Source organism: Cygnus atratus, chromosome 13, assembly GCF_013377495.2.
Source record: "Cygnus atratus isolate AKBS03 ecotype Queensland, Australia chromosome 13, CAtr_DNAZoo_HiC_assembly, whole genome shotgun sequence".
NCBI lineage: Eukaryota > Metazoa > Chordata > Aves > Anseriformes > Anatidae > Cygnus > Cygnus atratus.
In genome coordinates, this window is record NC_066374.1 from 2,879,153 (window position 1) to 2,905,933 (window position 26,781).

At 40.8% G+C, this 26,781-nt stretch overlaps 1 protein-coding gene across 15 annotated transcripts in view; it reads right to left on the minus strand.

The window, feature by feature from the left end:
- ACSL4 (acyl-CoA synthetase long chain family member 4) overlaps positions 1-24,663 on the minus strand; it is a 40,698-nt gene extending 16,035 nt beyond the window's left edge. Inside the window, exons 1-5 of one of the 15 annotated variants that reach the window (XM_035541165.2) lie at positions 24,093-24,288; positions 12,253-12,321; positions 11,599-11,658; positions 2,851-2,899; positions 85-324 (exon numbers count right to left, since the gene is read on the minus strand). In XM_035541165.2, coding sequence (XP_035397058.1) covers positions 85-312 — 228 coding nt within the window. In that variant the 5' untranslated portion in view covers positions 313-324; positions 2,851-2,899; positions 11,599-11,658; positions 12,253-12,321; positions 24,093-24,288. Of the gene's footprint in view, positions 1-84; positions 604-2,850; positions 2,900-11,598; positions 11,659-12,252; positions 12,322-15,146; positions 15,314-19,540; positions 19,593-21,074; positions 21,693-24,092 lie in introns of those variants that run through there. The other 14 variants (XM_035541166.2, XM_035541162.2, XM_035541175.2 and 11 more) reach the window with 14 other exon arrangements.
- Positions 24,664-26,781: the final 2,118 nt, after the last annotated feature.

Consider the following 26,781-nt stretch of genomic DNA (forward strand, 5'->3'; position numbering starts at 1 on the left):
CACTAATGAGACCTCTGCTGGTGAAGCAAGATGCGAAGCAGCTCAAAACCAAATCAGAATTAAGTACAAAATTGTAAGCTTTACCTTTTTGAACACTTTTCCATTTGGTTGCATTTCATTTTCTTCACTCAGTATTTCTCTGGTCCCAAGACAGTCCTTTTTCCCAAACTTCGCTAAAGCATGGTCAAACAGCTTATCCAACGTGTCTGCTCCAGGAATGTTTATGTTTGCTAGTGAGTCAAGGTGAGTGACAGAACGGTAGGGGCTTCCAGGTTTGTCCGAGATGGGTTTAGCTTTTAAACGCTTTGCCATAGCCTTTTTCTTCTTTGCGTTGGTAAGAAAATACCATGGAATAAATACAAGCATACTGTACACAGATATTAACAAGTACACAGGCAGCAAAAGAATGGTGCATACTTCTAGCCTAAGTTTCATTGCAGGTATTTAAAAAAGAAAATCTCTTATTGTGTTCTGAAGCAGGCAAGAGCAAAAGCAGCAGTGCAGTATGGCGTAGGAAGAAGCAACAGTAAGTGAAGCTTAGGTAGCTCTGTTTCAAGGCAGCTGCTAAAATTTTAGTAACCTTTGAGAGCCAACAGTGGACACCTGTGGGTGAAGACCAGAGCCAAGCAGAGAGCAGGAAAAAAAAAAAAAGAATTAAATTAGTAATATTACAGTCAGTCCATAGTTTTAATCCTTTAAGATTTCACCTCAAATGCATCAAGACCAAGGAGACTGAATTAACTGATTTAACAGACTGCATGATACAGCAGTTTACTGCTTTGAAGATTAAAGAGGATGAATCTTTTCCATACTTGTTTGTTGCATCTACAAATATTTACTTTTCAAAGACTTTTCCCCAGTATCTCTGTTGGAATAATTCAGGGCTGTAGAAATAAAGTCTGTCCTCTCACATCATAATATTGTGTTAAAGCTACTTGTGTAATGCTACAATTGCGTAATTACGGGAAAGGTCAACAGTTGTTTTCCCCCTAAATATTTGTATTACAATGGAGTGACACAGTAGGTTTGCTTACTGCCTTTCAGAACGTTGTATCAACATATATTTAGACTAAAATATATCTGGATACAGAGTCTTCAAAAACCTACATGTAAGCTACAGAATATTCCAAAATTGCTTTATTAACTTTGCCACAACAACTGTATTTTTGATTTACTAATTTTTGACTATGATTGTCAGATTCTTGGAAAGGGATCAATTACATAGATTCTCCCCTCCCCTGGCCTCTCTTCCCCCTCCTAAAAAAAGAAACCAAAAAATCCAGCAACTGTTTCAATATGTGCATTTCTGAACTCCAGGTATGGAAAATGCAATCCAATTTAAAATAAAGCACCATTTAGCAAGATTTTGTCTGCATGTCAGAAATCTGTCTTCATTAAGGAGAACTGGGCCTGAATAAAGACTGAAATAGGAGAAAAACAAAACCATCATAACGAACCACAGTTGCGGCTAGTCCGCTTGCCTGTAACTAGTCTCTGCTGGCACATAAAAGACATAGGTGCCTATCTTCATCTGGATGGCATGCAAACACAGCATGCAAACACACGAACAATGCACACAACAGGAAAAATAACAGGCAAAGGTGCACTAGCAAAAGAGCAGGAGCTCAGACACAGGGAAGTAAATACTGACTAGCTTATAGCAAAGCCCAGTCTTTCACAGACAAAATCTGGTAAACGGAATGGATGAGAACAGGGAAATTTTCAGGGCTCCATCAGGAATTAAAAGAATGTAGGCACACCTCAAAATGTACCTTTATTAATGTACTTGCCACCTCAGGTGAGGGAGGCTACAATTAACATTTCAGGTTAAACAAGACAGCTGCTATTAACAGCACAACAGAAATGTATTAATAGGTTGTTGGAGTTTTTAATAAGAATTCCATTGTCTGCAGTTGTGCTGTAGCCAATATCATCACCATTTAACGTAATATAAGATTAAGAGATCTTCAGATACTTAAAGTAACATCATCACCTTGTTGTTATATTTTTAATAAAACTTGTAATCTCAAGTTGCTACTGAATGATAGTGTAAAGTATGAAACTAAGCTCAGACTTGTTCAGAAAAAAAGGGTGTTCTGCATACTTTCTTAAAAAAAAAAAGAAAATCCTACATTCTTTTCAAAGCTTACATGCTTAGTCTGCCTTAGTTAACCTCTTCATCATCAACTAGTCATCAAACAGTCAAACCTCAGCAGAAGGCATATCAGTTTACTTTCCAAAGCTCCAGTTCTCTAAAATGAAGGTCACCGGTTTATATTACAAATCTTGTGTGGTATTTTCATTCCAGTTAATTCAGTGATCCAAAGGAAGCAGTTGAGCTTGTATTTAAAACAAAAGCCAGCCATAGTGCTAAAACTAACACAGAAACCTCATCAGAATGTTCTAAATACTGCCTGAAATAATAAAATTATGATTAAAGGGTCTTAATGGGGGAGGTTTGTTTTGTCCTAAAACTGGTACCCTGTTGAAATTGCTTTTAGCATTTGAGTGAAGTGCACGTACAAACACACTTTGTACACTTGCAGCCAGTTATGTTAAAGTTCACATAAGCAAACATTAAAGGTTGCATTTCATTCATCTTGAAATTTCAGATTAATTTGAAATACTTTAAAAAGTGTTTATAAACAGGGAGCTTAGCGAATCTGTACACATTTGTGGCAATTTGAAGTGCTTCTATTTTGACATAAATAAGCTGGAATTCTTAACAGAAATAGCTGGAAAAACTTGCCAAGACCCAAGAAGAAACACTTGACCTTTTCCTTTGAACATACTCACAGAAAAAGACACATACATGCACATACACACATTTTCACACATATGTATACTTACAAGCTATCTGACAGTGATGGCCGGGTTTTATTCAGTGTCAATTAGATCTCTGTTAAAACAGAAAAAAAAAAAAAAGGTATTAAAGATTGGGTATTTTTTGCCCTGCAGAAAGGATGTTATGCAGGAAAGCATTATTTCCACTGCTGTTCTTAGAATCTCTCCCCTAACGCTCCTGAAGACGACTAGCCTATAACGTTACACTGTCCTACACTCATGCCCAATAAACATTTATCATACTCTAAATATAATGCATAACAGGCTGACATAATGAACTTGCAGATGTACCTAGACAACAATTCCATTTGGTTAGAAGCCAAACTTAGCTATTCAAATTATACTTTATGCCTTCACTGTCTTTAAGTTTAATTAGTCTTTGAGAGAAAGGGACAATGAGAGATGTAATGTTCATATCAATGCACAATCAAGGACAGCTGTGAGGCAAGCCAAATGCATGCTGCCACCGAAGTAATAGTTCTCAGTAAACTTTGCTCCCAAATGAAAGTGTAGTCACATTAAAAAATGTCACTGTACCCATACGCAGCTGTTATGTAATATGAGAATATTTAGAATATGTAATATTCTATACTGACTTACAAAATTTATTATTTCCTTTAATTGTGCAATTTAAGTAGAATATTTGGAAGCTTATCTATCTATTTTGGAAATATCAGAGCTTCCAGTTCCTGATGTAGGAGACGCATGTTCCCAGCAATAAGTGTGCGTCAGGCATGACTAAGAAAGCCTAAGATAACAAAACAAATCAAAACCAGACGTAGTTTCTCTTCTAGATAGCTGTGTTTTCAGCATTTCCAAAACATTTTCCTCGAGTGAGTAGGCTTCTTCTATCAATTTTGAAATGACAATTCTGCAGACTGAAGTTCATTTGTCATTTGCAGTGGTATGTTACAGCGTACATTTCAGCAACCTCATTCATGAGGTAATCTTTCCCTTCGTAGTAGTACATGCTGGGGGGTTACAAAAATTCTATAGTTCACGTTTGCTACAGAGAACAAGTAACCGATGTGAATGCTCATACAAGCACCAGTACTGTATTTTATGCCACAGATGGAAGAGATGTTCTTTGGGTGTAATGTGACTTCGATATTTTCAATTAAAGGCTTCTGACAGATAATATGCAACCCTTTACTCTTGTCTGGGAGTCAGGGCCGTGGAACAAAGTTTGTAATCAGAGGACAGGTTCTTTTCATAACTTTTCATTAACTTAACTGAAAATAAAAGGAACAAGTAACAACTATGCTATTTATATATATACACACATATAAACCAAAAATAGCTTTTAAGTAGTCATACGAGCTTATAGGACTAAGTAAGAGCACAAGTGTGTGTAGGGAACAAGGAGAGGGGGTTTATACCCCTGGAGGTGACTATTCATAGAGGAAATGCCTTTGTCTTCTCTCCATTCAAGTATTCAAACAGCACAGAAACAACATATCCAGCTTTTGCACATACAACTACCATTTCTAAGTGTAACTCAAAACCTAGTGTCTGTGGCTAGAAATCTTATCCTATGCAGTTTAATTTTAATAAGGCAGCAATTATTATCTTCATTAGGAAAAGCTTTAATTAGCCAAACCTGAAACGCTGTAAAGGCTTAGTATTGAAAGTATATGAATGACAGTGTTTACTGTTCTTCCTCTCGCGTTAAGAAGCTTGACAGGGATCCAGATTACTATATCATCTCATCATTAGATGAAAACAAACTTCTGATCCATTTGAAACATTCATTGCAACGTCTTAAATGTATTTTCATTATGTTAAGAAAAAGTCTTCTAGTAAGAGTGATAACATTAGACAGGAAAAGGAGAGTATTTTAGATTAAAAAAAAAAGAAATCTGCAACGTAAGAAGCTTGTTTAATTTAAAAGCAACACTGGAGGAAATCCTGGTTCTCCTATGACTGAGCTCTTTGCAACTTCAAATGGAGACACAATTCTGGCTTTAACATAATTATTTAAGGTTGACTCCTTTCAGGAAGTACTGAAATCTTCCAAAACAATCCAGTATGAATAAGTAACAACTGCTCACATTTCTCTAGCATTTAGGCAGATTGAAACGTTTTGGAAAGCACAATACACATTCATAATTTATAAGTGGAAAAACAAATACATTGGGTATTAATTAAAGTCTGGTTTTGGAAGGGATTTTAATCAATATCTACTAGTCTTGAATTTGTTCCTGTACTGGAACTCAGAGCTTAGTATTTAAAAAGGAAAGTACAGAAAGCCTGAGAAATACTATGTTGTCAAAAAGAAGCAGCAAGCTTAAACACGATAAACAAAAAAGCGCATACTACCAGGCTCTTTACAAATTTTGATTTTCCAAGTTTATACCTGTCACACAGAAGAATAAAAGAATATTTCTACATAAGAGTTAGAAGAATGTTGTGACTAATTACAACTCTTTTGGGGTTAGAAAGACAGAAAGAATAAAAACTAAGGGAGATGATTGAGTGTTTAGATCATATCATTTTTTTTTTATAAAAACAAACTCTGCCAATATCAATGCAAGTTACTCATGGTAGAAAAAAAAGTACACAAGGTTCAATTTTTGTTCCTTTCTCACAGGCAGATTTCTAAACATCTTCCTCTTACACAATTTTGTACGTCAAGGGGCAATGAAAAGCTTCACAGTAATGCCTGCAAGTTTCAGAAATACTTCTGTGCTCTGTAAATGCAGTAGTGGCTCCAAATCTTAAGAGTTTTCAAGAGCTCTTGTTGTGTCTATAGTGTAAATAGTAGTACCTATGTCTGAACAAAGAGGGAGAGGGGGAAGTCAGATATAGCAGATCTGACAGAAGTCTGGAGAACCTTCTTAAATATGGATTCTATATGAAATAGCTAAACCACAAGTAGTATTAGGAAGTCTTGCTTCTCTTACTGCTGAGTGATAAAATGTTAATGCAATGATTTTACTTAGCTGCTAAATGAAAATCACATTTTTATTTTCAAGAAAAAAATTAATCATTGCTGTTTTACTGCCTCAGAACATATATGCAGTTAATGTCAATTAGAAAAATGAAAATAAATCAGTTTGTAAGTGTCAAATGTCATAAATCTGTTGCTGCAACTTCCAGCACAACTGTAACAGAAAGCAGACCAGCCATTCTTACCCTGTATTTCCTAATTATCTAGCAGGCTGGTGTGAAACTGTCTCTTCTAATGGTAGCATAAGGGCAAGCAAATATTTAGGGAAAAGATAAGGCCTGTTTGTGTGCCCCAAAGGCAAAAAGCATAGAAGGCCAAGGCAAGAATCCACAGGTGAGAACTGTCCTCTGAGAACCCACTGACCCAGGAAAGTACTTCCTCCAGGCCCACCTCTTGTTACTTTTCCTCATTAAACTCTGTGCAGGACGCACACGGTGAGTACCTTGAGTACCTTCGGCTCATTCACTCCAACACTTCCTCCCTTACCAGCCTGGGCTCAGCCTGGGCTGGTTGTGCTGTAACCTGATCACAAACCTTGGGCGGACAAGGTCACAAGCCAATCCAATTTATACTGCAGTCTGTGTATGCTAGCACTCAATTTAACTAACAGCAAGCTCAGCTGTTAAACCGCTGGTTTTGTGGTAAAGGAAGTGAACCTTTTGTCTCACTGGCATTTTTGTTAAAGGAAATGAACACGGTCATTTTTGCTGGCTTGAATACACAGTATTTCAGAAGAGGATGGAAAACCAGAAAACACTCAACTGAAAAATACTGATTTTGCCTCAAGACTCCTCCAACAGCTACAAAATACACTGTCTACAGGGTACAAAAATTAAGAAGGAAAACATACAGAAATAAAGACATATTTCAGCCTGATTTAAACATCTCAACATACAACCCAGACTCATCAGGCATTATGGCAAGTGTTACTCTTCTGTGGTTCAGCAGCAAAGCTAGGGGTTTGTAGTGTTTCACCCAACTTTTAATAATAAGCACATGAAAAGGCAAGCAGTATGACCAAGGACAAATTTCAGAGGACTGTGGCCATGCAAGTTCACCAAAAACTACCTAAACAGTTGATTAAGAATCGTTATTACACCAGGGAAGAAGATTATTAACGTATAGACTGCCTAGTTACGAGTCTGTGTTTAAAAAAACATTTTGCAATGGAGAACTTGCGACTTCAATGGCTCTGATGATCCAGCTAGTGAGATTTAAGTTATCATCATCTTTTCATTTTCTGCTTCTGTCTCAATAGCAAGCTGCTTTGCAAAAATACAGAAGTAAAGGACTCCTAAAATTGTTGAATTATGTGGTCTAGAAGATCAGATAAGTTTGAGACCTACAAATACAGAAGCCCTATTTTCTGCATCTTCCATAAGTTTTCTTGCCTGAGTCTTAAGGCAAAAAATGCACCGTCCTTGAGAAATTCTATACCCCAGGTCTCCAAGAATCTCCTAAAACAATTTATATTCAAACTGGAGTTATGCATTACAAAAAAATGGGTCCATATCACGGGCTGTTTGTGCAGTCTCTAGCAGAATATGTAACTCCAAGGAAGCGGTTAAACCTAATTTTTATAACCAGTGTATGTTTAGAACCTTTTTAAGGGTGATTCTGACTTGAAAATGTGATTTAAGATACTGGCTGCAGGCCAAAGAGAGACACTTCAGCTAGAAAAGGGAGAAGTAACACAATGCAAAAGCACAAGTGAGACTCCACACTGAACTTGATGACATTCCCACTGTTTTTTTTCCTGTATGGAACACGGGCATCTAAATACTGGCATGATGTTCTGTGCTATTTCACGTCAAGCTGGTTTACTTTGCATTGGAAGGGACTAGCAACACTCACACGACTTACTTCTTCCTGGTAACTTCTTAAACTCTGCCGTGAGTTCACCTCACTCAGCAGTCAATGAATAGTTTTTGCTTTGCTTTCCTAATCAGAACACTCCCAACAAAGTGAGAGTTTAATCAAAGCCATTTTTTTTTAATATGGGAAAGTTAAGAACTCAGTTTTCCCTGCATTTTCAGGAAACATTAGAAGTAAATAAGTAACGTATGGTGCTTTACAATCTTCAAAGTCAGATGGAATGAATGTGTTGGGGGGGTTGCTGCAGATACATAAGTTACATTTGTAATTTCTAACTACTATTTTGCTTCTAGTTGCCAGCTGCTTTCCTGGGTCTATTAAACATTCATTTTTATCCATTTTTGATTTATCATCAGTATTAGGAAGATATCCATGGACACAGGGTGCTCATGTCCCCTCAAGACATTATCCTGTGCTTATAGTAATTATTTCAACAACATCCTTCCACAACATAAGGCAATTAGGACAACAGGTGCTTTGTGTTTTGCAAGTAAAAATGAAGGAATACAGCAAATAATCTTCCTGGATAAAAAATGTTTTAATATTTATCCAGAGACGATGCATTTATGTTTATCCTTGTTGGGTACAACTGTTTCACTGAATGCAGAAGTGTTTGCATTCAAGTTAAGACCGACCAAGTCATGGTATTAGGCTTGGACAACAAATGTTAATGACATTTTACTCAACATGCCAAAAAAAATAATCATTGATACTGTCATAGCTACACAGGTTAAATACAAACACTTACTTGCTGACCTCATGTTTGGTATCTTACCAAACATCTGTACAGCATGACCTAGAAGAAACTGTACATACTTTTGTGATAATGCATTAGAAATACTTAAAAAGTAAAATAGCATTTACCAACACAAAATAGAGTAGTAGCATGACTCCATTACTATGTAAGAACAAAAATTAAGAGACAGCAAACACAGAATCATTCTTTTTAAAATAGGATTCAGCTGATACGTCTGTTTGACCAAAGCTTAGTAACATGAACAGAGGAGAGCCGGATGTTAAAAACTACTTCCTATATTAATAAATTTCCTGAAATGTATCAGCATTGCTCTGTAATAACCTTTTTTGTGAATGGAACAACTCAAACATTAAAATGCTAAAGTGCATGAACAGAAGCCCAGTCTGCCAGCCAAGCATGCAGCGTAATGGCAGATACCATCATAATCCCATCTTAATGCTCCATTGAAGGATTCCAGTGAAATTAACTTCCTGCACTCCTCTGAAATCTGGACACAGTAATGTGCTCCAACAGCTTCTCCCTTTTACTGTAGTTACCCTGACAGATTATATTCTTCTTAAATATCTTACCAGGAGCGACTGTTGGGCAAGTTGAGCCAGACTGAAGTTCCACATACTATTTTGTATTAGTTCAGAAAAACAGAGGGTCTCTTCAGTTTTCATTTCAACAAAAAATACTGCCACCAACTTTATATTTAACCTTCTTATCAAAGACTGCATTGTCTTTTATCTGTGGCATTAGTTTGCTTTCTTCCCTGACATGGGTCATAATTTAGGTAGTAAAATGAATTACATATGTAACAAAAAAAAAAGAAAGAAAAAAGGGGGGATGAAAAAAAGGGAAGTGTTCCTGCTCATATACTACATTAGCAGGCTTCTGCCTACAAAAAAGTGTGCTGCAGGTTGGGGAGGGAATTTTCTGAAGTCTGTATGGGGTTTTGAAAATTCTGTGGGGACTGTCAACAAGAGGAGCACCAGGGTTAGGCAATACACTTTCACTTTTCTCTTTGGAGTTCACAATCCTAACGCAAATTCCTCCCTTTGCTGTGACTAAACAAAAAGAATGAGGCTTTTTTTAATTTGCAATTTTGAGAAATGTTCTCCATGCAGATTTTCTGATATACAGATGCCTGAGTGTGCACTTAAAAACACAAGTTTAAGAAAAGAGTCCCCACCCATGGACATTTGAAACGGATGCCCCCGAGATTTCAAGCATGAGCCATCTCTGCTTTTTTATTTTCACTGTGTAACTAGTTAAGCTGCGGAGGAAAGTGGTTTGAGAGTCAATGAAAGTTAAGAGCATTGGAAGCAAGCATATTTTAATCTTCTGCATAATCACAGTAATTTCCAGGGAAACAGCGATGATGTGTTTTGTCTGTTTAAGGAAGTGAATTTCCCTCTGGTCTTAATTTTAGCTAAGTTGGAGCATAATCCATTGCTTGGTACACAGTGAACCTGTCCTATCACCTTCCAGTCAAACATACCTAGATCCTTATCTAGATATCTATCATCTCTGGGTACATAGCTGGAATTCACAGGTAAAGGTTCACCTAAGGCAGGGCTTTAAACTGCAACTTTTTACTCACTTTACTCTAAATGTTTTGTTAGTGAACTTGCTTTTTGCTACTTTCATGTTGTGCTTAGTGATACATGGAGATCTTTAGGGTACAGCTATTTTAATAACATTATTTGGCAATTCAGGCATTAATTTTTATTCGGACGATCTCGGGGTATACTCCAAAGATGAGCTGTACACAGATAATAAATGCAGCGTATTAATTCATGCAGTGTGTACCAATTTAGTCAGGGAAGTTGGGGTTTTACCCAGCAGCAAGGGAAATAACACTGGTCATGGCATTTTCTACCAGAGAAGACAGTCTTACTGACTTACTGTATTGTAACAGTTCTTTGAGTTTAGCTACACTTCAAAGAGGAAGAAAGATGAACAAACACATTTCAGGACATTTTCTCTTACACAGTAATGCGGAGGTTAAAGTTTTTAGATTTAACAGCTTTGAGTATTATTTTGCTCAATCTTCTGAGCACTGTAATGCCACCATCATGGGGAAAAAAATGCAGGACTCCAAACAACTGTTCACACCAAGACAGGAGATTAATACAGAGACTAGCACAATTCTTAGAGAAAGAAAGGTTAAAAAAAGAAGAAAAAAAGAGGAAAAAAAGAGCTCTGAAACAATGTGGGTTTTTTGTTTTGTTTTTTGGTTAAAAAAAACAAACAAACTGTGCCACACAAATACCGGTCACATTTATAAAAGTGTGTTGGCACTTTTTATTCACAGACACCAACATGCTTGTGTAACATGTACAATTTCAGAGGCAGGCAGCTTTTGATATTCTTAGTCCAAAATATTCAAGGAACTTCTGCAAAACAGCAGAGGATGTGTTTACAGGATTGGGTCATTCTCATGTGCTCAAAGCAAGAGCTCAAAGCAGAGACAGCAGAGCAAGGCAGCTCTGCCAGCACGGCGTGTAGCCCTGTTACCACCTGGTTCTGCCTCCGCTGACAGGTCCTACCCTGCGGCACCACCTGGGAGCACGAGGCGTCTGCAGAACTTCCTGAAAGGGCTTGTTCAAACCCTGCTAGCTCAGACAACAAAAATCTGAGTGACTGCTTGCATAGACCACACAGCTGAAACTCTAAACTTGATGGCATGTCTTGACATTTAGGGAACTGGATCATTTTAATAAGAATAAAGCACAAGTCACAGTAGCAATTGCAAAAGCAATAAACTATTTGTACAGCACTAAATCAATCAGACAGTAAACCAGTCTTAGACTTGATTTTTGAAGGAAGGGAGAGGAATAAACTGACATTATTGACCATTTCTTCAGCTTACTTTTAGGAATGTTTTTGCTCTGAAAAAGGGACAGAATAATCACAATAGCAAATTATGGTTAGCAACAAAAAACAGAATTTTATTTGTTAACAAATGCAGTGATACTCAAAAAGCTCATTTTGTTAGAAAATCTTTCCATCAACTTAGAAACAGAGGCCTCACTCCAAGTCTATCACTACTTGGACTGATCATAGTAGTGATGCTAGGACAAAGTTCACTGTCGCAGGATTTTGGTAAGGATTATTTAAGTGCCCATTCCCCAGTTCCCATCAATCTGACTGCTCACTAGTACCCAAAATACAAGTCAGTCTTTACCTTTATTGCAACTGCAATTCAAATGTTTCTAGATGAGAAGGCTGATAAATTCACAAAAATCTAAAAAAGAAAAATAGTAAATAGTGAAAATTCTAGGCATCTCTTAGGTTATAAACATATCTAAACAGACCATTTGATCCAACATTTTTCTGGATTGGTGATGCAAACTTTGTCAGCTGTTGTTGGCGCTATCATTTACACAATTGCAAAATACTACTTGCTGTTAAAAACATGAACAGACTGATCCTGCATGTTAAATCAGGGGATACCACTAGAAACTCCTTACGTTAACAGTCTGGAGTGCTGTATTTTCACCTAAATTCCGAGTGCCTTCAGATATTTCAAACATGTAACATGCTGCCAAACACTCTTCCTGACAAGAAGTTTCCAAAATTTACTCTTGGTTGAAACCAGCATTATGATGTTGCACTGCTTTTAATAGCATCAACTTTAAAGCTTTGGTAGCCTGGTATTCAAAGTTTACTTTTCATGAACTTATTAAAGTTAAATCTACAGAATGCTATCCAAGTTACAGAAATATTTTTCATGTTCAGCTTTTTAGCTGGAAGGTAAACTTATAAACTAATAGATAATGTGTAATGAATGTATTAAACTGTTTTATCTGTCTGAGGAACAGTCCCACAGAAGAATTACCTTAGAGAAAGAGCCACCAGAAACACTCCCCCCCTCTTTACATCTGCATCCAATGTCTGCACAGAGACCCTAATTCAGAGAGGTAGGAAAGCAAGCGTTAAAACCGTTGGGGTGGTCCTAAAATCTCACGCTTTGGGTATAGAGTAGTGTTAGCATACACACAAGCTATATCAGTATCTTATTATCATGCATATATTCCAGAAATTATGATCCATGTTAAATGAGGATTAATCTCCACACAACAGTAGTTTAAGTGGATGTAGGTTATACCTGAATAACTGCTACATTTTTACAGTGACAGATGGGGGGAGAGATGGTGAGACTGCTCACCACCTGATCGTTTTTTATTGGGTGGTGTGACCTGAAAGGAACCTTACACTTGTTTCCATGCATCACTTACCCTTCTGCGTATGTGACTATCGTTCATCAAACCATCTATGAGCAATCAAACAACATGACCAGCCCACTGCTAGAACAAGTTTTTATCTTAATTTACATTAGACTAAAATTCCCAGACTGTCTAGCGTGCTCTCTTTTTCAGTCCAGTTTTACATGGCTGTAAGGTATTGTTCTTTAAAGGCTTGTAAGAAAAACATACTCAAAAGACCAAGCTTCAGTGAAATACTGAAATGCCTATGCAGCTTCTCTTACATGAACCAGAACAGCAAGGGGAATGTATAACCACAAACAGACTGAGTACTGACAATCCCACAACGTCCAGAAGTAGTATAATCATCCAAGCAGGATGCTCTTCATGGTTTTCTAAGGCATAACCTTGCTCCTATCCCAGTTTCACCAGTTTGACCCTGAGTTTTATTATGAATAGCAAGCTTAGTTTGCCCTTCTTCCTTCCTCTCTTCCCCATAGAGATACCCTTCATAATGAAAGTAGTTTTGACCACATTATTTAAACATGGTAGAGCTTGTAAAAATGCAAAACCATTTGCATGCTTACGAAATAAAGGGAGAATCTATTTTCATAATGAAAATTAAACACATATCAAGCTAACAACAGCACAAAAACAAGCATCTTAAATTCAGTATTAAACTATACTGTGTAAATACACAGTATGAATCAGTTGTGCGTGCAGCTGCCTTCATGTAAAGTAACGTGCAAAATGAGAAATTAATGGGCTACTGGGCCAGACAAACCACTCCATCCTCACTTCCTACTTCTGCATCTGGTGCAGAGGACCACAGGCACCGCAAACCAGGATCTCTTGCTTCCCCCCTTCCCCCCAGCCCCCCCATTACATTGCTTTGCTGTTACTTGACATTACCAGTAGCAGCAGATTTTTGTCTCAACTCTTCTTAACGTAACATTGAAAGCTATGGAAACTAATGTTGTAAAACTACACTTAACCTATATAGTATTGTGATTCTTCTTCTTTGAAGATGTATGTTTTTACTGTGAAAAAACTGTCACATTAAGAATATAAAGGGGATTGAAGATTTTAATGCCATAAATAGTACTTAAAACATTTTGAGTTATATGCAACTAGGGCAAATTATTTTCTTGGATTCACAAGAACATGACCTCAGCATAATGGAAACTCAAACGGAGAAGTGACAACAGTGCAAAAATCCTGCTGGTTCCCTATCAGAGTCTTTAGGTTTGGGTTCATGGCAGCCAACTCAGTCCAACTCTGGACTGCTGTGATCACACAGACTGTTCCCTTGGGCTGCACATTCTGCAGCAAGGCACTTACATGAAGCTTTCAAGTCAAGCCAGGTACCCGAAGCAGCTCCCTATCCAGTCAGACAAGCGTAAGCGCAAGGGAGGAAGTGGCAACGTCAGTTTAACTCAGCTGACACAGGATTACTTGCACCTTTACACCATAGCTTTGTAAGCACCTTAAACAAGCATAAAATGGAGCTAAAGCAGTCTCTACCCACTTTTTGCTGTCCCATTCTGTTCCATCACCTTGCACCTGGATCCAGAGGGAGTGCTGGCTGCAGCTCTTGCAAGCTACCATGCTCATGGTAGTACAGTGTTAGAAAAAAACAACCAGATGCTGTAGGGTGATAACTAACCTACTTTAATTTATATTAAAAGCAACCCTCACCCTCCCCCCAAAAAACACAACCCCCCCCCAAAAAAAAAAGAGAACAAAACAAAACCACCAACAACCACTTGCAAGTATGTAATTAATTTCTAGTAAGACATTTCCAAACTAATTTTGTATACTCCAAAACATGCATAATTTGTTATTTATTGAAGGTCAGAAGTTAGTAATTTTCCTAATCCAAAGCGGTCATATGGTGCAGGAAACAGAGCAGGTGACTACTGAGTTGAGAGCTTAAGCTATGAAAAGAATGCCCTCATTCATAAATTTTGGGGGATTTGCTGTTAACCAACACTTGAACCAACTTTCAGTGTGCAGTGATACGAACAGTTTCCAGCTCCTCAAACCTACCTAGCATATTTGAAAGTAGTGACATTTCATGGGCTGCTCAGCTCCTCTCGCTTCCAAGAGGAACCATGTTGAAAATGACTCACTGTGTGTTCTATCTGCCATGTACTTCATGTGAGCATGATCTTTTCAACAAAATATTGCACGTGTAACTACTGGAGAGGAGACGACAAAGTGCCTGACATTGCTTGGGCAATGTGAAACGTTTCAGTAAATGCGAGCGCCCACATCAATTCACTGGTTTTTGCAGCACGACACTTGCATCCTCCTACCAGCAATTATCATAGCACCGCCTCCTCGTACCCCTACCTCTGGCTTCGCTCAGCCCTACAAGCTCAACAGCATGCTGATGGACTGCATCAAGTGCATGCACTTGGTTACGCTTGGAAAGACCCCTGCAGATTTCTGTACCACCTGCCATACACAGGTACAGAACTGTTAACTGCAACCTTGTGCAAAGTTAGACAGTGTTTTGTAGTACCTGCTTTAGTGCTTCTGTGGCCTAACCAGACAGTGAAGCCTCTGTGTATTCACTGAGCACGAGAAACTGTCAGTGCAGGGCCTTAGCAGATGAATGCTCCTTATCTGCAATCCAGTGCGTCTCTGTACTCTTTTCTCAGTAGATTTCCTGGTTCAATTAGTACGGGTGGCTCCTAGTGTACAGAAATGCACATAATGTGATTTATAGAATAGTAACCTACTTAAAACATCGAATCAGACTTGTGGCCAGATAAGCAATCATTACAGAAACAAATGATCTTTTATTTTGGGAGATTCCGTATTTTTAGCAAATACTGCCTTATAGGAGGCTTGCTATTGACCCAGGTAAGCTGGATGTAAAACGAGCAACAAGTTGCTCAGTTGTCAGAAACTTGCACACCTTTAGCTTTCACTTCAGAAGACCAGTGAGACATTGGTTTTAGTTTCAAGCTCATCAGTACACATTATGCTGAACCAAGCACAGTTCGTTTGCTCCAGCAGAGTAGCTAATAGAAAAAAATTTGGGGCAGGAATCAGCAGGCGTGTCCCCTTGATGCCGTGGCCTGATAGCGCTCTGACAGCAGGCACACGACCGGATGAAGAGCTCCCTCCTGCAGGCTCAGAACCAGAGCCCAGCCATGCGGCCATCCACAGCCAGGAGGCCTCTGGGCTCCACAGCAAGAAGCTGGAGAAGCTGTTGGACGTATCAATGTGCCACTGTTTCTATCTGTAAAAACGTTTCTGCTAATGTGGGATGGTAAGAAAAACTTGCTTGCACTAGCAGACTCTTAAAGAAAGCCAAACATAGGTGTTAGTGTTGTTCTTATGTGACGCATAAAGATTTTCTGACTGCCACAGAAGTGCCTTGGGGCACACATGTGCTCTGCAGAAACCGTTTGTTTGTTTTCTGCAGTGCCTCCTACATTCTTTTCCAAGAGACTGAACTGGGGAATAGAAAAAAAAATGCTTCTAACAACTACCAACACTGAACAAAAATTTCTCTTTGCAATATTACATACTTAATATTATTATTTATTCAGATCTTTGTGCTAATATTTGTCTACTTTCATGAGCTGAATCTGTGCAAACAATGCTCTTAGGAAGGCTCAAGGGTCAGTTACCAAGCAGGACAGTTACTCAATTATTTTATGGGTGACTCTGACAATGCAGAAGGTATACTGGGGATACCACCCCACTGCAAAGGGTTTGATGGGCAGAGATATGGCTATGCATGCAACTATTTGGGAACAGGGGAAAGTATATTAAGAGCTAAGCAGCAGCTCATGCATGCTTGGCATTTGTTTTGAGTTGCATTGTTTAAGCTTTGAAAAATTTCCATATGGAAATGAGGGTTTTTGGAGTGCTCAGCATCACCAAGTGTCTTACGTGAAGAGCTCCTGCAGACAACTGACATCTGACCTGGCAGACTGCAGCAGAGCTCCCAGAAACAATCTCACAAATCAGGTTCAAACATTTTATCAGCCTGAATGCTTTTCGGCCCAGCTGGAAACTGCCCTTGCTACATCGTGGAGTTTTAGTCCAGTCTGAGACTAGGCAACTTCTGCATCAAGGTGACTCTGTCAGTTTCTCCTGCAAGAATCAAACAGGAGACCCTAACCCAGCTCCCCAGACAGCTGTTTGCCTGCAGCTTGCTGACTCTCCTAGGAATGCAGAAGAGCTTAAGCTATCAGTGGCAGTGCACACGTGTCACCATGGGCTCACATAGACACCCCTCTGACCACCCCGAACATTTGGTAAGGAGGTCTCCCTGAGTGCCAACAGAAAGTTAAGCAAGTTTTCTCAGGGTGTTAATAAGGTTCATAAGGAAAGGCGATCAAGAAACATCTTGCAAGAATCTGGAAGACGTCCAGACTCCCTCAGAAGTTGATTGTTAGCATCAATGTGAGAGGAAAAAGCCATACCTTGGGCCATCTCTTTGAGAGCGCATCCAATAATACACCTTTCCTCCACTCCCCACTGCTCTACTAATAGCTTTCCATTTCAAAATTAAAAAGCCTCAAGGTTAATGGAGGAAGGCTTCAACAAGAAACCCTGAAGTCAAGTTTCTCTCTTCAGTCAGCTCTTGTTCGCAGTGTTCTCAACACAAGCCCAATTAAAGCCTGCAAATTAAGAAGTGCCACAGGGGACATCACTGAGAGACCACTTGTTCCCCAGAACATTCTATTCCTTCTGCTAAGAAAGTAAATAATTTGCTTGATAGAAAAACAGTATTAAAGGAGTGATTAAAGGGATCTGTAGCTTCTCTGGCTCCTTGTCACACTGGCTGCTATGCCTAGATTATCTATCCCTTGCATTACAAGTAGTGCAGAAGAATCTTATTATATTGAAGTGTCTTGTTGTTTTAAGAACTCGACTGCCTGTTTCAGATTCTGGCATGCCATTCATTCTGCACTAGGATGCTCAAGAACAGGGAGATATACCTAAAGCTATGCCAGACAGACCTGTGCAGCCAGCACGGGAAATGGTGTAACCTGCCACGCACACCAAGCTCAGTATGGACAGCTTAACTCAGCTAGCAGAAATGAGGAGAACTTCACTGGTGAAAATCTGTTCTCATGAAGCTGCCCACCCAAACAATACTCACTGTCATTTTCTGAGCAATCTTCTGAGAATGAATTCAAGAACTTCACGGTCTCCTTGGAGAACTGCTGAGTCTCCAGCTTACCTAGGTAAAGTGGCCAACTTCCCACCAGTTTTCCAAAGATGACTGGAAGGTCTTCAATTCTTCTTAAAAAGCAGAACTGCATAAGGGTTAAACGTCTATCATAATTACAGTGCTAGTTATTAGCAAGCATAAAGGTATACTGCAGCTGCTAATGGAGCTTTATTCTGTACCACAGGCTTCATGGAGGCGGCGGCAGCTGCAGATGTGCAGTCCCCAATAACCCCAGCTCACAGCCCAGAGACACAACACTGTACACTGGGGTGCAACTGGGCAGCACTGCTCACGAGGAGCCTTGCACACGTGGCACGCTTGTGGGCTGCTGTGGAAGAGCAGCATTCAGGTAAGAACCTTTGTTAAAGAGACAACTGCTGCTACTCAAATTACTTCTCTAAAGTTGCACAGCAAATGCACAAACAAGTAATTCTATAAACTAGACATCTAACTGCAGTAAGTACAGTTGAAACTGAATAATTACACACACGGAGTAACACAGTTTAGATGCAATTCAGATGCACGTCTTGCTCACTGTGAGCAGTGGTTCAAAAGAAACCATAACCACCATTTCCTACAGAACAAATCTACTGTTGTGTGTCTGCTACAATGAAAGTCACATTTATTAAGAAGTGTTACTTAAATTTAGAATGCTACACAGTTAGGTAAGGCACCAAACTAAGTAGAACAAGGACAGAGTGCACTGTACTAATACTGTTTTCACCTTAAAATGGGTTGTATGGTATCATAAAATATCTTTAAAAGTAAATAGATCTGCTGCACAGATCTAACAAGTCATTCTGCAAAACATAACTGTTAGCTGGACATTAAGATTTTTTATTTTTTAACATGTTGACCATGCTTATACTAGAAGCAAGCACAATGAGGTACGCTAAATGTGTCATTAGCAGCTATTTTAAAAATAAACTGTACATTTATCATAAACATACATTTTTATAGAAATCTTCTGAACACAAGCATCTCTGTGAAGCATCTTATTCGCTTGCAGTCTTATTTTCTATAATAAGTAGTACTAAACCAGAACACCACTTCAGAGTTACTACAATAATATATAAGTCTTTAATTAGTAAGTTTTAAGAGTGCAAGTGTTGGAATGTAATGTGCTATTTTAAGCTTGTCCTTGTCATGCCAACTTGTTTCTAATTTCAAAGGTTTTCAAGAAAAGTTAGGTTTTTTTCCATTGGTATGTACATTAATATTTTAACTGCCATAATGCATCTATGCTATTAACATTCCTGATGATCAGTGCATGGAAATAAGAGCATTTTCCCCACACACTAACAAAAGTAACAAGCAAAAATAATTAGACAAGGTACGGCATCATCACACAGTAAAGGAAATGTACGTGCTCTGACTTTTAACACTTAACAGCTGTTTCTGACAGACCAGTGAATTTATAATAAGAATTAAAAAAAGAAAGATAAATCTGTTGCCTAACAGGCAAGTTACAAGTATGCTTTTAGAAAAAAAGATGCTCAGCTGATGCAACAGTAATGTACTCAAAGGAATCAAAAATCACATCAACATACACCAAAGGAAATCCTAGGTCACTGGTTTCCTCCACACTGAACAGCTGTCGTATTCAGGTATAACAGATTTAAGAGCCTTGAATTTAAAACGATCCAGCTTGGAGACTTTTAAATCTGTGATAATTGGTGTATCACTTTATCTCCACCTTGGAGAGGAAGTTATCTCACCTGGAAGCTTAGTGATCTCCCAGCTGCACAATATCCAATGATCTAACATCAACTGTACTACAAAGCAAAAACATGCAGAATTTAAATTGTTTTATCAATATCTAGGATTCCTTACAAAACGCTTTACTGAGCTGAAAAGTACTTCTTGATTTCAATGGAAGGTCTGAGGCTTAGGTCTGTCTGGAGCAAAGAGGGAAGCAATTTCCCATGTCCACATTACACAGCTATTAACCTAAGAGCAAACCTAATACAATGCATGCTAACTTTTTGATGCCATAGGATTAGCTCCACCCTCACTTCCAATAAGCAACTCGCATACACAAACTTGAAAAATAATACATTAAATAAATCAACATTCTGGCAACATGTTGGCTAGCAGAAAATATCCCCCCCCTTAACTCCATACCCACCATCACCTTTCTTTACTTCTGCTCCTCTATTTCTGAAGAATGCCTGTGCAATTTATTTCCATATTGACAAATGGCTCCACATACCTTCTGAGCCTTCTGCCATCACCAGGGTCATCTGAAAAGGTAAAGTAACTCCCTGGCAAATTGTACCGACACGCCTGCCTCACACACTGCTCATCAAACCTAACCTTTGCAGAAGATCAGGTTCAACCCGGCACAGAGATTAGTCTTGGCTCCAAAGCTACTATGAGCTACGGCAGCGCCGTCAGAAGCGGCCCAGTAGCCCAAAGAGTCCAAGGGCTTCCTATCTAGGCCAACAGCAGCGCAGGGAGCTGCCGCCCCCACCTCTCATTCCTAACCTCTGGATCATGCACTTGGTCAGTTAAATAATGTTATGTGCTGCTGGCACACGATGAAAGCCGTATCTCGATTACAAGTATACTTCATATGAAGTACGAGGTAGAAGCTGATAGCTCTAAGGAGCAGCAGGGTAGGGAAAGGAAACCTACTGTAGTTTATTTAAGTTCTCTCCAATTATTTTTGGAGATCTCGGCTGAGTGGCTTGATGCAGATCACACTAAGTATCTATTGTGATGAAGAAAACTGAAACCGCACCTCCCCAGCAGTTCTGGCAACTAGTCAGTCTTCCTCTTTGCAAACGTGAGCCTTGCTCTGTATAGGGCTTTTAGCTCAGGTTCACATAAAACCTGTGAAAGCTTCTCACAGTTCCAGCAGATCCAGGACTCTGACAAGACTCTCCCAGCCAACCCCTCAGAACACAAACAGCAATCTGTGGGGAAGGGCCATGGCACTTTCAGGCTTCACCTGAACCATGTATCATTATAGAAGCAGAAGGAAGAAACCCGTCACACCACTTCAAGCGTGTGTTTTACTTTCAGCATGACACAAGCTACTCCGTGAGCGTGTGGCCACAGAAGTAATTAGTGCTGTGTTCAGCTTTCATTTTTATGTGCCTGCCTACAAAGTTCAAGATTTTGAGGAAGCATGCAGTCATTAGTGCCTGTGGATTATGGACAATCCTAATTTCTTTTTCCCCCTCAACTGAAAAACAAGGACAAACAATAGCAAATTATTAATAAGTCCTAGCCACCTATTCCACTTACCAAGGAGAAATACTCTCTCTTGAATTTCAAGGGTCGTGGTAAATGGGGCCACATCTGGCTGGCAGATGGTCACTAGTGGGGTCCCTCAAGGCTCCATTTTAGGGCCAGTCCTCTTCAATGTTTTTATAAATGATTTGGATGTAGGACTAGAAGGTGTTCTGAGCAAATTTGCCGGCGACACTAAACTTGGAGGAGTTGCGTACTCAGATGAGGGTGGAAAGGCCTTGCAGAGAGATCTGGGCGATCACCAACCACATGAAGTTTAACAAAAGCAAGTGCCAGGTCCTGCACCTGGGACGGGGCAACCCTAGCTATACGTACAGACTGGGCGATGAGACGCTGGAGAGCAGCCCCACAGAGAGGGATCTGGGGGTTGTGGTTGACAGCAAGTTGAATATGAGCCAGCAGTGTGCCCTGGCAGCCAGGAGGGCCAACCGTATCCTGGGGTGCATCAAGTACGGCATTGCTAGTCGGTCGAGGGAAGCGATTGTCCCGCTCTACTCTGCGCTGGTGCGGCCTCACCTCGAGTACTGTGTGCAGTTCTGGGCACCACAGTACAAAAAGGACATTGAACTGTTGGAGAGTGTCCAGAGGAGGGTGACGAAGATGGTGAAGGGCCTAGAGGGGAAGACATATGAGGAGCGGCTGAGGTCACTGGGCCTGTTCAGCCTGGAGAAGAGGAGGCTGAGGGGGGACCTCATCGCAGTCTACAACTTCCTCGCGAGAGGGAGTGGAGAGGCAGATGACCTATTCTCTGTTATCACCAGTGACAGGACCCGTGGGAACAGTGTGAAGCTGAGGCAGGGGAAGTTTAGGCTGGACATCAGGAAGAGGTTCTTCACCAAGAGGCTGGTCGCACACTGGAACAGGCTCCCCAGTGAAGCAGTCACTGTACCAAGCCTGTCTGAATTTAAGAAGCGATTGGACTGTACTCTTAGTCACATGGTCTAAACTTTTGGGCAGACCTGTGCGGTGCCAGGAGTTGGACTTGATGATCCTTATGGGTCCCTTCCAACTCGGGATATTCTATGATTGAATTTCCCCTTTTGACCTGCTGTACAGCTTGCCTACTCCCCTGAGCACCTCCCGGATGGAAAGGTATCAGAGCGATCCCAGTTACAGGGGGACGAGGAGGTACAGCAGCTTTGAAACAAAGCCAAGCACAAAGTAGTCGCTCTCTAGCTGCTGTGGAATACAGGAAAATTAAGGTAGTGTGGCCAGCTTTTGAGAAGTACCTTCCACAAAACAGGTGTTCTTTGGAAGAGACTGTACCAGCTAAATAACAATCCAATGTACGAACAAATAGAACAAAATTTTAAGTTTTGTTTCTCAGAAAATTGCCTTCTTCCTTCTGTGAAGCTTCCCTCTCTCCTGAAAATATAAATGTCCTGAAGCACAGTGACCACAGGCCTATACAATGAAGACTTCCCTTAATAATTAACTCAAATTCTTTTTAGCATAATTTCTTATGAAAAAGATTTTTCTTACAAACAGGCACTCAATCACTTGTCACGTTAACTACCTTTTTATTAATGATTAACTTTAATAGATTATGCATGTTTATTTGGCTCAGGCTCTGACTACCATTTAAATATTTCACTTGGGAATTAACTTCATTTAAAACAGCATAATAGGGTGCATTTGTTTTACTAGATGGGTATCTTGCCATCTCTTGGAATATATCTGTATCTAACGCCTTGCCTTAGTGACTTGTTCAAGAGTTGCTTCCTAGCTTTATAAAAGGGCTGGACCATAATCTCCTTGTTAGAAGGAGGTGTCATCCACAGAACACTGGTAGTTTATTGTGCTGAAAATTTATAGCTGCTGATAAACATTGGATTATTGAGCCAGCAGACAACAGGCGACACTGCCACTTGCTAGCACAGCGTATGTTACAGATAGCGTTAAAGATAAGGCATAAGTAAAGTTTGCATGAGATGCAAATCCCTCAGTAATTAACATATCGTGTAAACCTTATCGCAGGCTTTTCTTGGGCAGTGCAGGGGAAGGAAATTTGTCATGCCTGTTTTACGTTTTATGTAATTGTATAGTTTAAGACATCAATGCAGGGGATTTTGCAAATACAAAGAAGTGGGAAGGAAATTAAAAATACATAAATATTTACTAAAATAACGTCTACATGGAAATATTTAAGATTTCCATGGAACTGTGTTAAATGCAAATTTTGTATCCAAGCATGAAGAACAGAACAAAAACATTTTTTTTCCTGGAACTAGGGAACACTGAGTTATGTCTCTTATTTGGGAGAAAAGATTGGTTTGGGGATTTGCTTGTCTAAAATTTAAGATTTCCACATGGCAGGAAGAAACATCCACAGTTCCCATCATTGCAGTTACTCAGAGATGACAAATCCTAGTGACTCAAAATGTAGAACTCGAAAATAGAAAGATGGTATGTTTCTAATTGCTATTTGTAGCCTTATTTGCTATCTTTTTGCACTCAGAATTGGCAAGGCATGCAGATTTACCTTTAATATTAAACAGCAAAGCATATCATATCTGTATTTTTAAGCTGTAACAGTCCAAAAGGAAAATAACGAAGTAACGACAGATACCACCTTCAACCTGACAACCCCCTTTCACAGCCTCTGGGGGAGCAGAGCGGTCGGTTTACTTTCTACGGAAACAAGTCACAATTTACAAAACGCTTCTCGGTGACCTCAATCTCCATTTCCTGAGCATCCTGACCGAACAAAAAGAACCCGAACCCAACGCCTCCCGGGCACCCGGCTGTCGTGCAGGCGCCGCCAGGCCGCGCCAGGGCCAGGCACCGCCTCACACCGGCAGCGGGCCGCGTCCCCAGCCCGGCACCGGCCGGGGGGCTCCGGGAGAAGCCTCAGCCCCGGCTGCCTCCGCCCAGGGCCGCGGTCCCACGCCCGTCGTGCAGGGCCGGCCCCGGAGCCGGCTCCCGGAGCCCCCCGGCACTGCTCGCCTCAGCCCCTCGGGGCGAGGAGCGGCCCCGGGGCCGCCGCAGTTGTGTTGCGCCGCGCACACTCACCTCAGCTCGCCTCGCCTCGCCTTCACCTCACGCCGCCCGCCTCGGCTCGGCCGCTGCTAAAATGGCTGAGAGCCGGCGAGGGGGGGTGATGGAGGGGAAGGGAAGGCGGGGGGGGAAGCGGGAGGAGGAGGAGCGAGCCCCCGCTCCGCCGCCAACGCTCCGCCGCTTCTGCTGACGCGACGCCGCCGAGGAAGGGGCGGCGCGGGGTCAGGGTCCCCTCAGGCTCGAGGTGTCCCCCCGCAGCCCGAGGCCGGGGGGCAGAGCCGGGGGACCCCCACGGGGACTTACTCGGTGCAAGAAGAGGGTTTCAGCTGCAGCGCTGAGGAGAGCAGCTCGGCTTGCTCACAGTGCGGTTCGCAAAGCCAGAGGCCACAAATATCCCTGTGATTCATGCAAAAGCTGGCCAGATGGTTATACATGGGCTGCAGTCTGAGGCTTCTTCCAAGCAGGGCGAGCACAAAATAACTAACTTTCGAGAAGACGCATAGCCACATCTTAACAACATGTAAAAGAAGAGAAAACACGCCATGCTCCCATCAATCCCGAGCAGATGTCCAGCACAGTCCTCCCCCAGCCCATATGGAGCTGGGCAGGATGTGAAAAAAGCGAAACTAAAAAACAAGCAGTAACTATATTTGGTATCAGGAATTTGTTCCTATTAAAGACAGCACCTTGCAGGAGGCTAAAATCTTCTGGCAACAGCTGAATATGCAATGTGGGCGTTACACGTAATAATTCCTAGAAAAGCACAAAGTGCATCACTTCCTTGCATCGAGGCTGAATAGAACTACCGTGTGGTTTTTGCTTTGCTTGGGCCATATGAATTTTAGGGCAGCCTCTTATTGCTCTCACTTTGTTGTAATTTGTTTCAAACCTCACTGTTTTCCTTATTGTCAGGTCATTGCTAATGAAAGAGCCTGGATTGTGCAAGATGCCCAAAGGCACATCTGCTTTATGCAGACTTGATGTTTCTTGATCTAACCTCTCCCTATTAAGGAAGGGTTAGGCAAACAAACTTGGTAGAGATTTTTTTTTTTTTTTGCCAACTAAAACACAGACACATTAGCCTGTTTTCCAAATCTTTCTCATAAATGGTCAGTGGGTAAGAGAATATATTTGCAATTTGTTCCAAGTATTTTTTACTTCCTGTAGTCTTAAATTTTAAGTTAATAGAGCTTAGTGACGAAGTATCCTGCCAGTGGGTAAGGAAGCATGTTCTGTGTGGGAGCCACCCAAAGCCCTAGAACGGCCACACTGGGTCAGAACAAGGACCGGCTGGTACAGTCTGCTGCTTCCAGCAGGGGCTGGCACCCCCGAGGAAGAAAATGAAGTCTGCAGCTCAGTGATTTTTAGCTAAAAGTAGCATATTCCTGCCCTTGATAGACAAATTTGTGGAAGAAAAATCCAGTTGCTTTCTTAATCCCTATAATCTATAGCCTGATGTAATTCCACAGTTTTCATGCTCTGTGAAAATCACTCCTGTATGTTTTGAGCCTTCTGTCTGGTATTTTCATTTGATATCCCTTGACTTCTGTGCTAATTATCCATGAATTACTGCTCTCTCATAACTGTCTCCATGTCACTCCTTGTTCTGTAGGTCTGTGCCACAGCTTCCGTGCACTAATACCTCATTCATCTCTCTTCTAGGCTGACAAGTCTAGTGTTCTCCAGGTGCAGTGACCCAGGACTTCAAAGAAATTTAAGCTGGGGCTCCCATCCCTCTACCTCACACTGCTTATTCTTGCTCCCACGTCAATTTCAGGTGCTGTGTGTTTTGTGGTGGCTGCAACTCTTCGCTCACACCCTCCTAAAAGGAGACCTCACCGAGTCATTGGACCTCCTTTTCAACCTCCCCTCGGCCCTGGACAAGGCAGTCCTGAGTGCCACAGGAAGGCCAGTGGGTCATTCAGGTTCAGTGGCATGGTCTTGTGTGCTCAACAAAATGTCCTTCCCTGAAATCATTTCTGAGCCTCAGATCCTCACACTCCCTCCTCATTTATTTTTTTTTTTACCCCCCAGTTTTCCCATTAAACAGGAGGTATGCTCTCCACATTCCCTTTCCTCTAGCCTTTTCCCGTGCCTGCAGGGCCTGACAGATTTGTTAGGGCTGGGCTAGCAGCTGTCCCTAAAAGAATAAGACAAAAGCCCTTCATACTCACAGAGATACTTGCCTGGCCCTGCAGTGAGCTGGTTCCTGAGCCGAACCAGATGGGACCTACCCTGCCCCCTTGCAGGCAGAGGCAAGAAATTGTGACCGTCCCCAGCAGCTGTAGGGCAGATCAGCTGAAACATCCACAGCCCCACAACCCCGTTACCTCTGCAGAGCCCCTCTGAATCTCTGATGATCTGTTTTGCTTTCTGGCGTCTCTTCCATAGTTCTGTTTTCTTTCCAAGATGGGAGAAGTGGGAACTCTACATTTTAGATGGTCTAGGCTTTACCATTTTTCTGCAAAAATAATTTAAAAAACTAAAAATTATTACTATCATGTTCAATACCAATGGTTTCCTGTTTAGTAAAATGAATAAATTGCCAAGAGATGCCATCACCTGAAGTAGTGCGTACATCTGGTTGCATTTTCACCTCTCAGAACTACTTTTTGTAATTTTAAATCACTTTTTCCTATTTTCATTAAGACCTACTTAAAAAAAAAAGAGAGAAAACTTTAATTAAACAAAAGTAATAGGCACA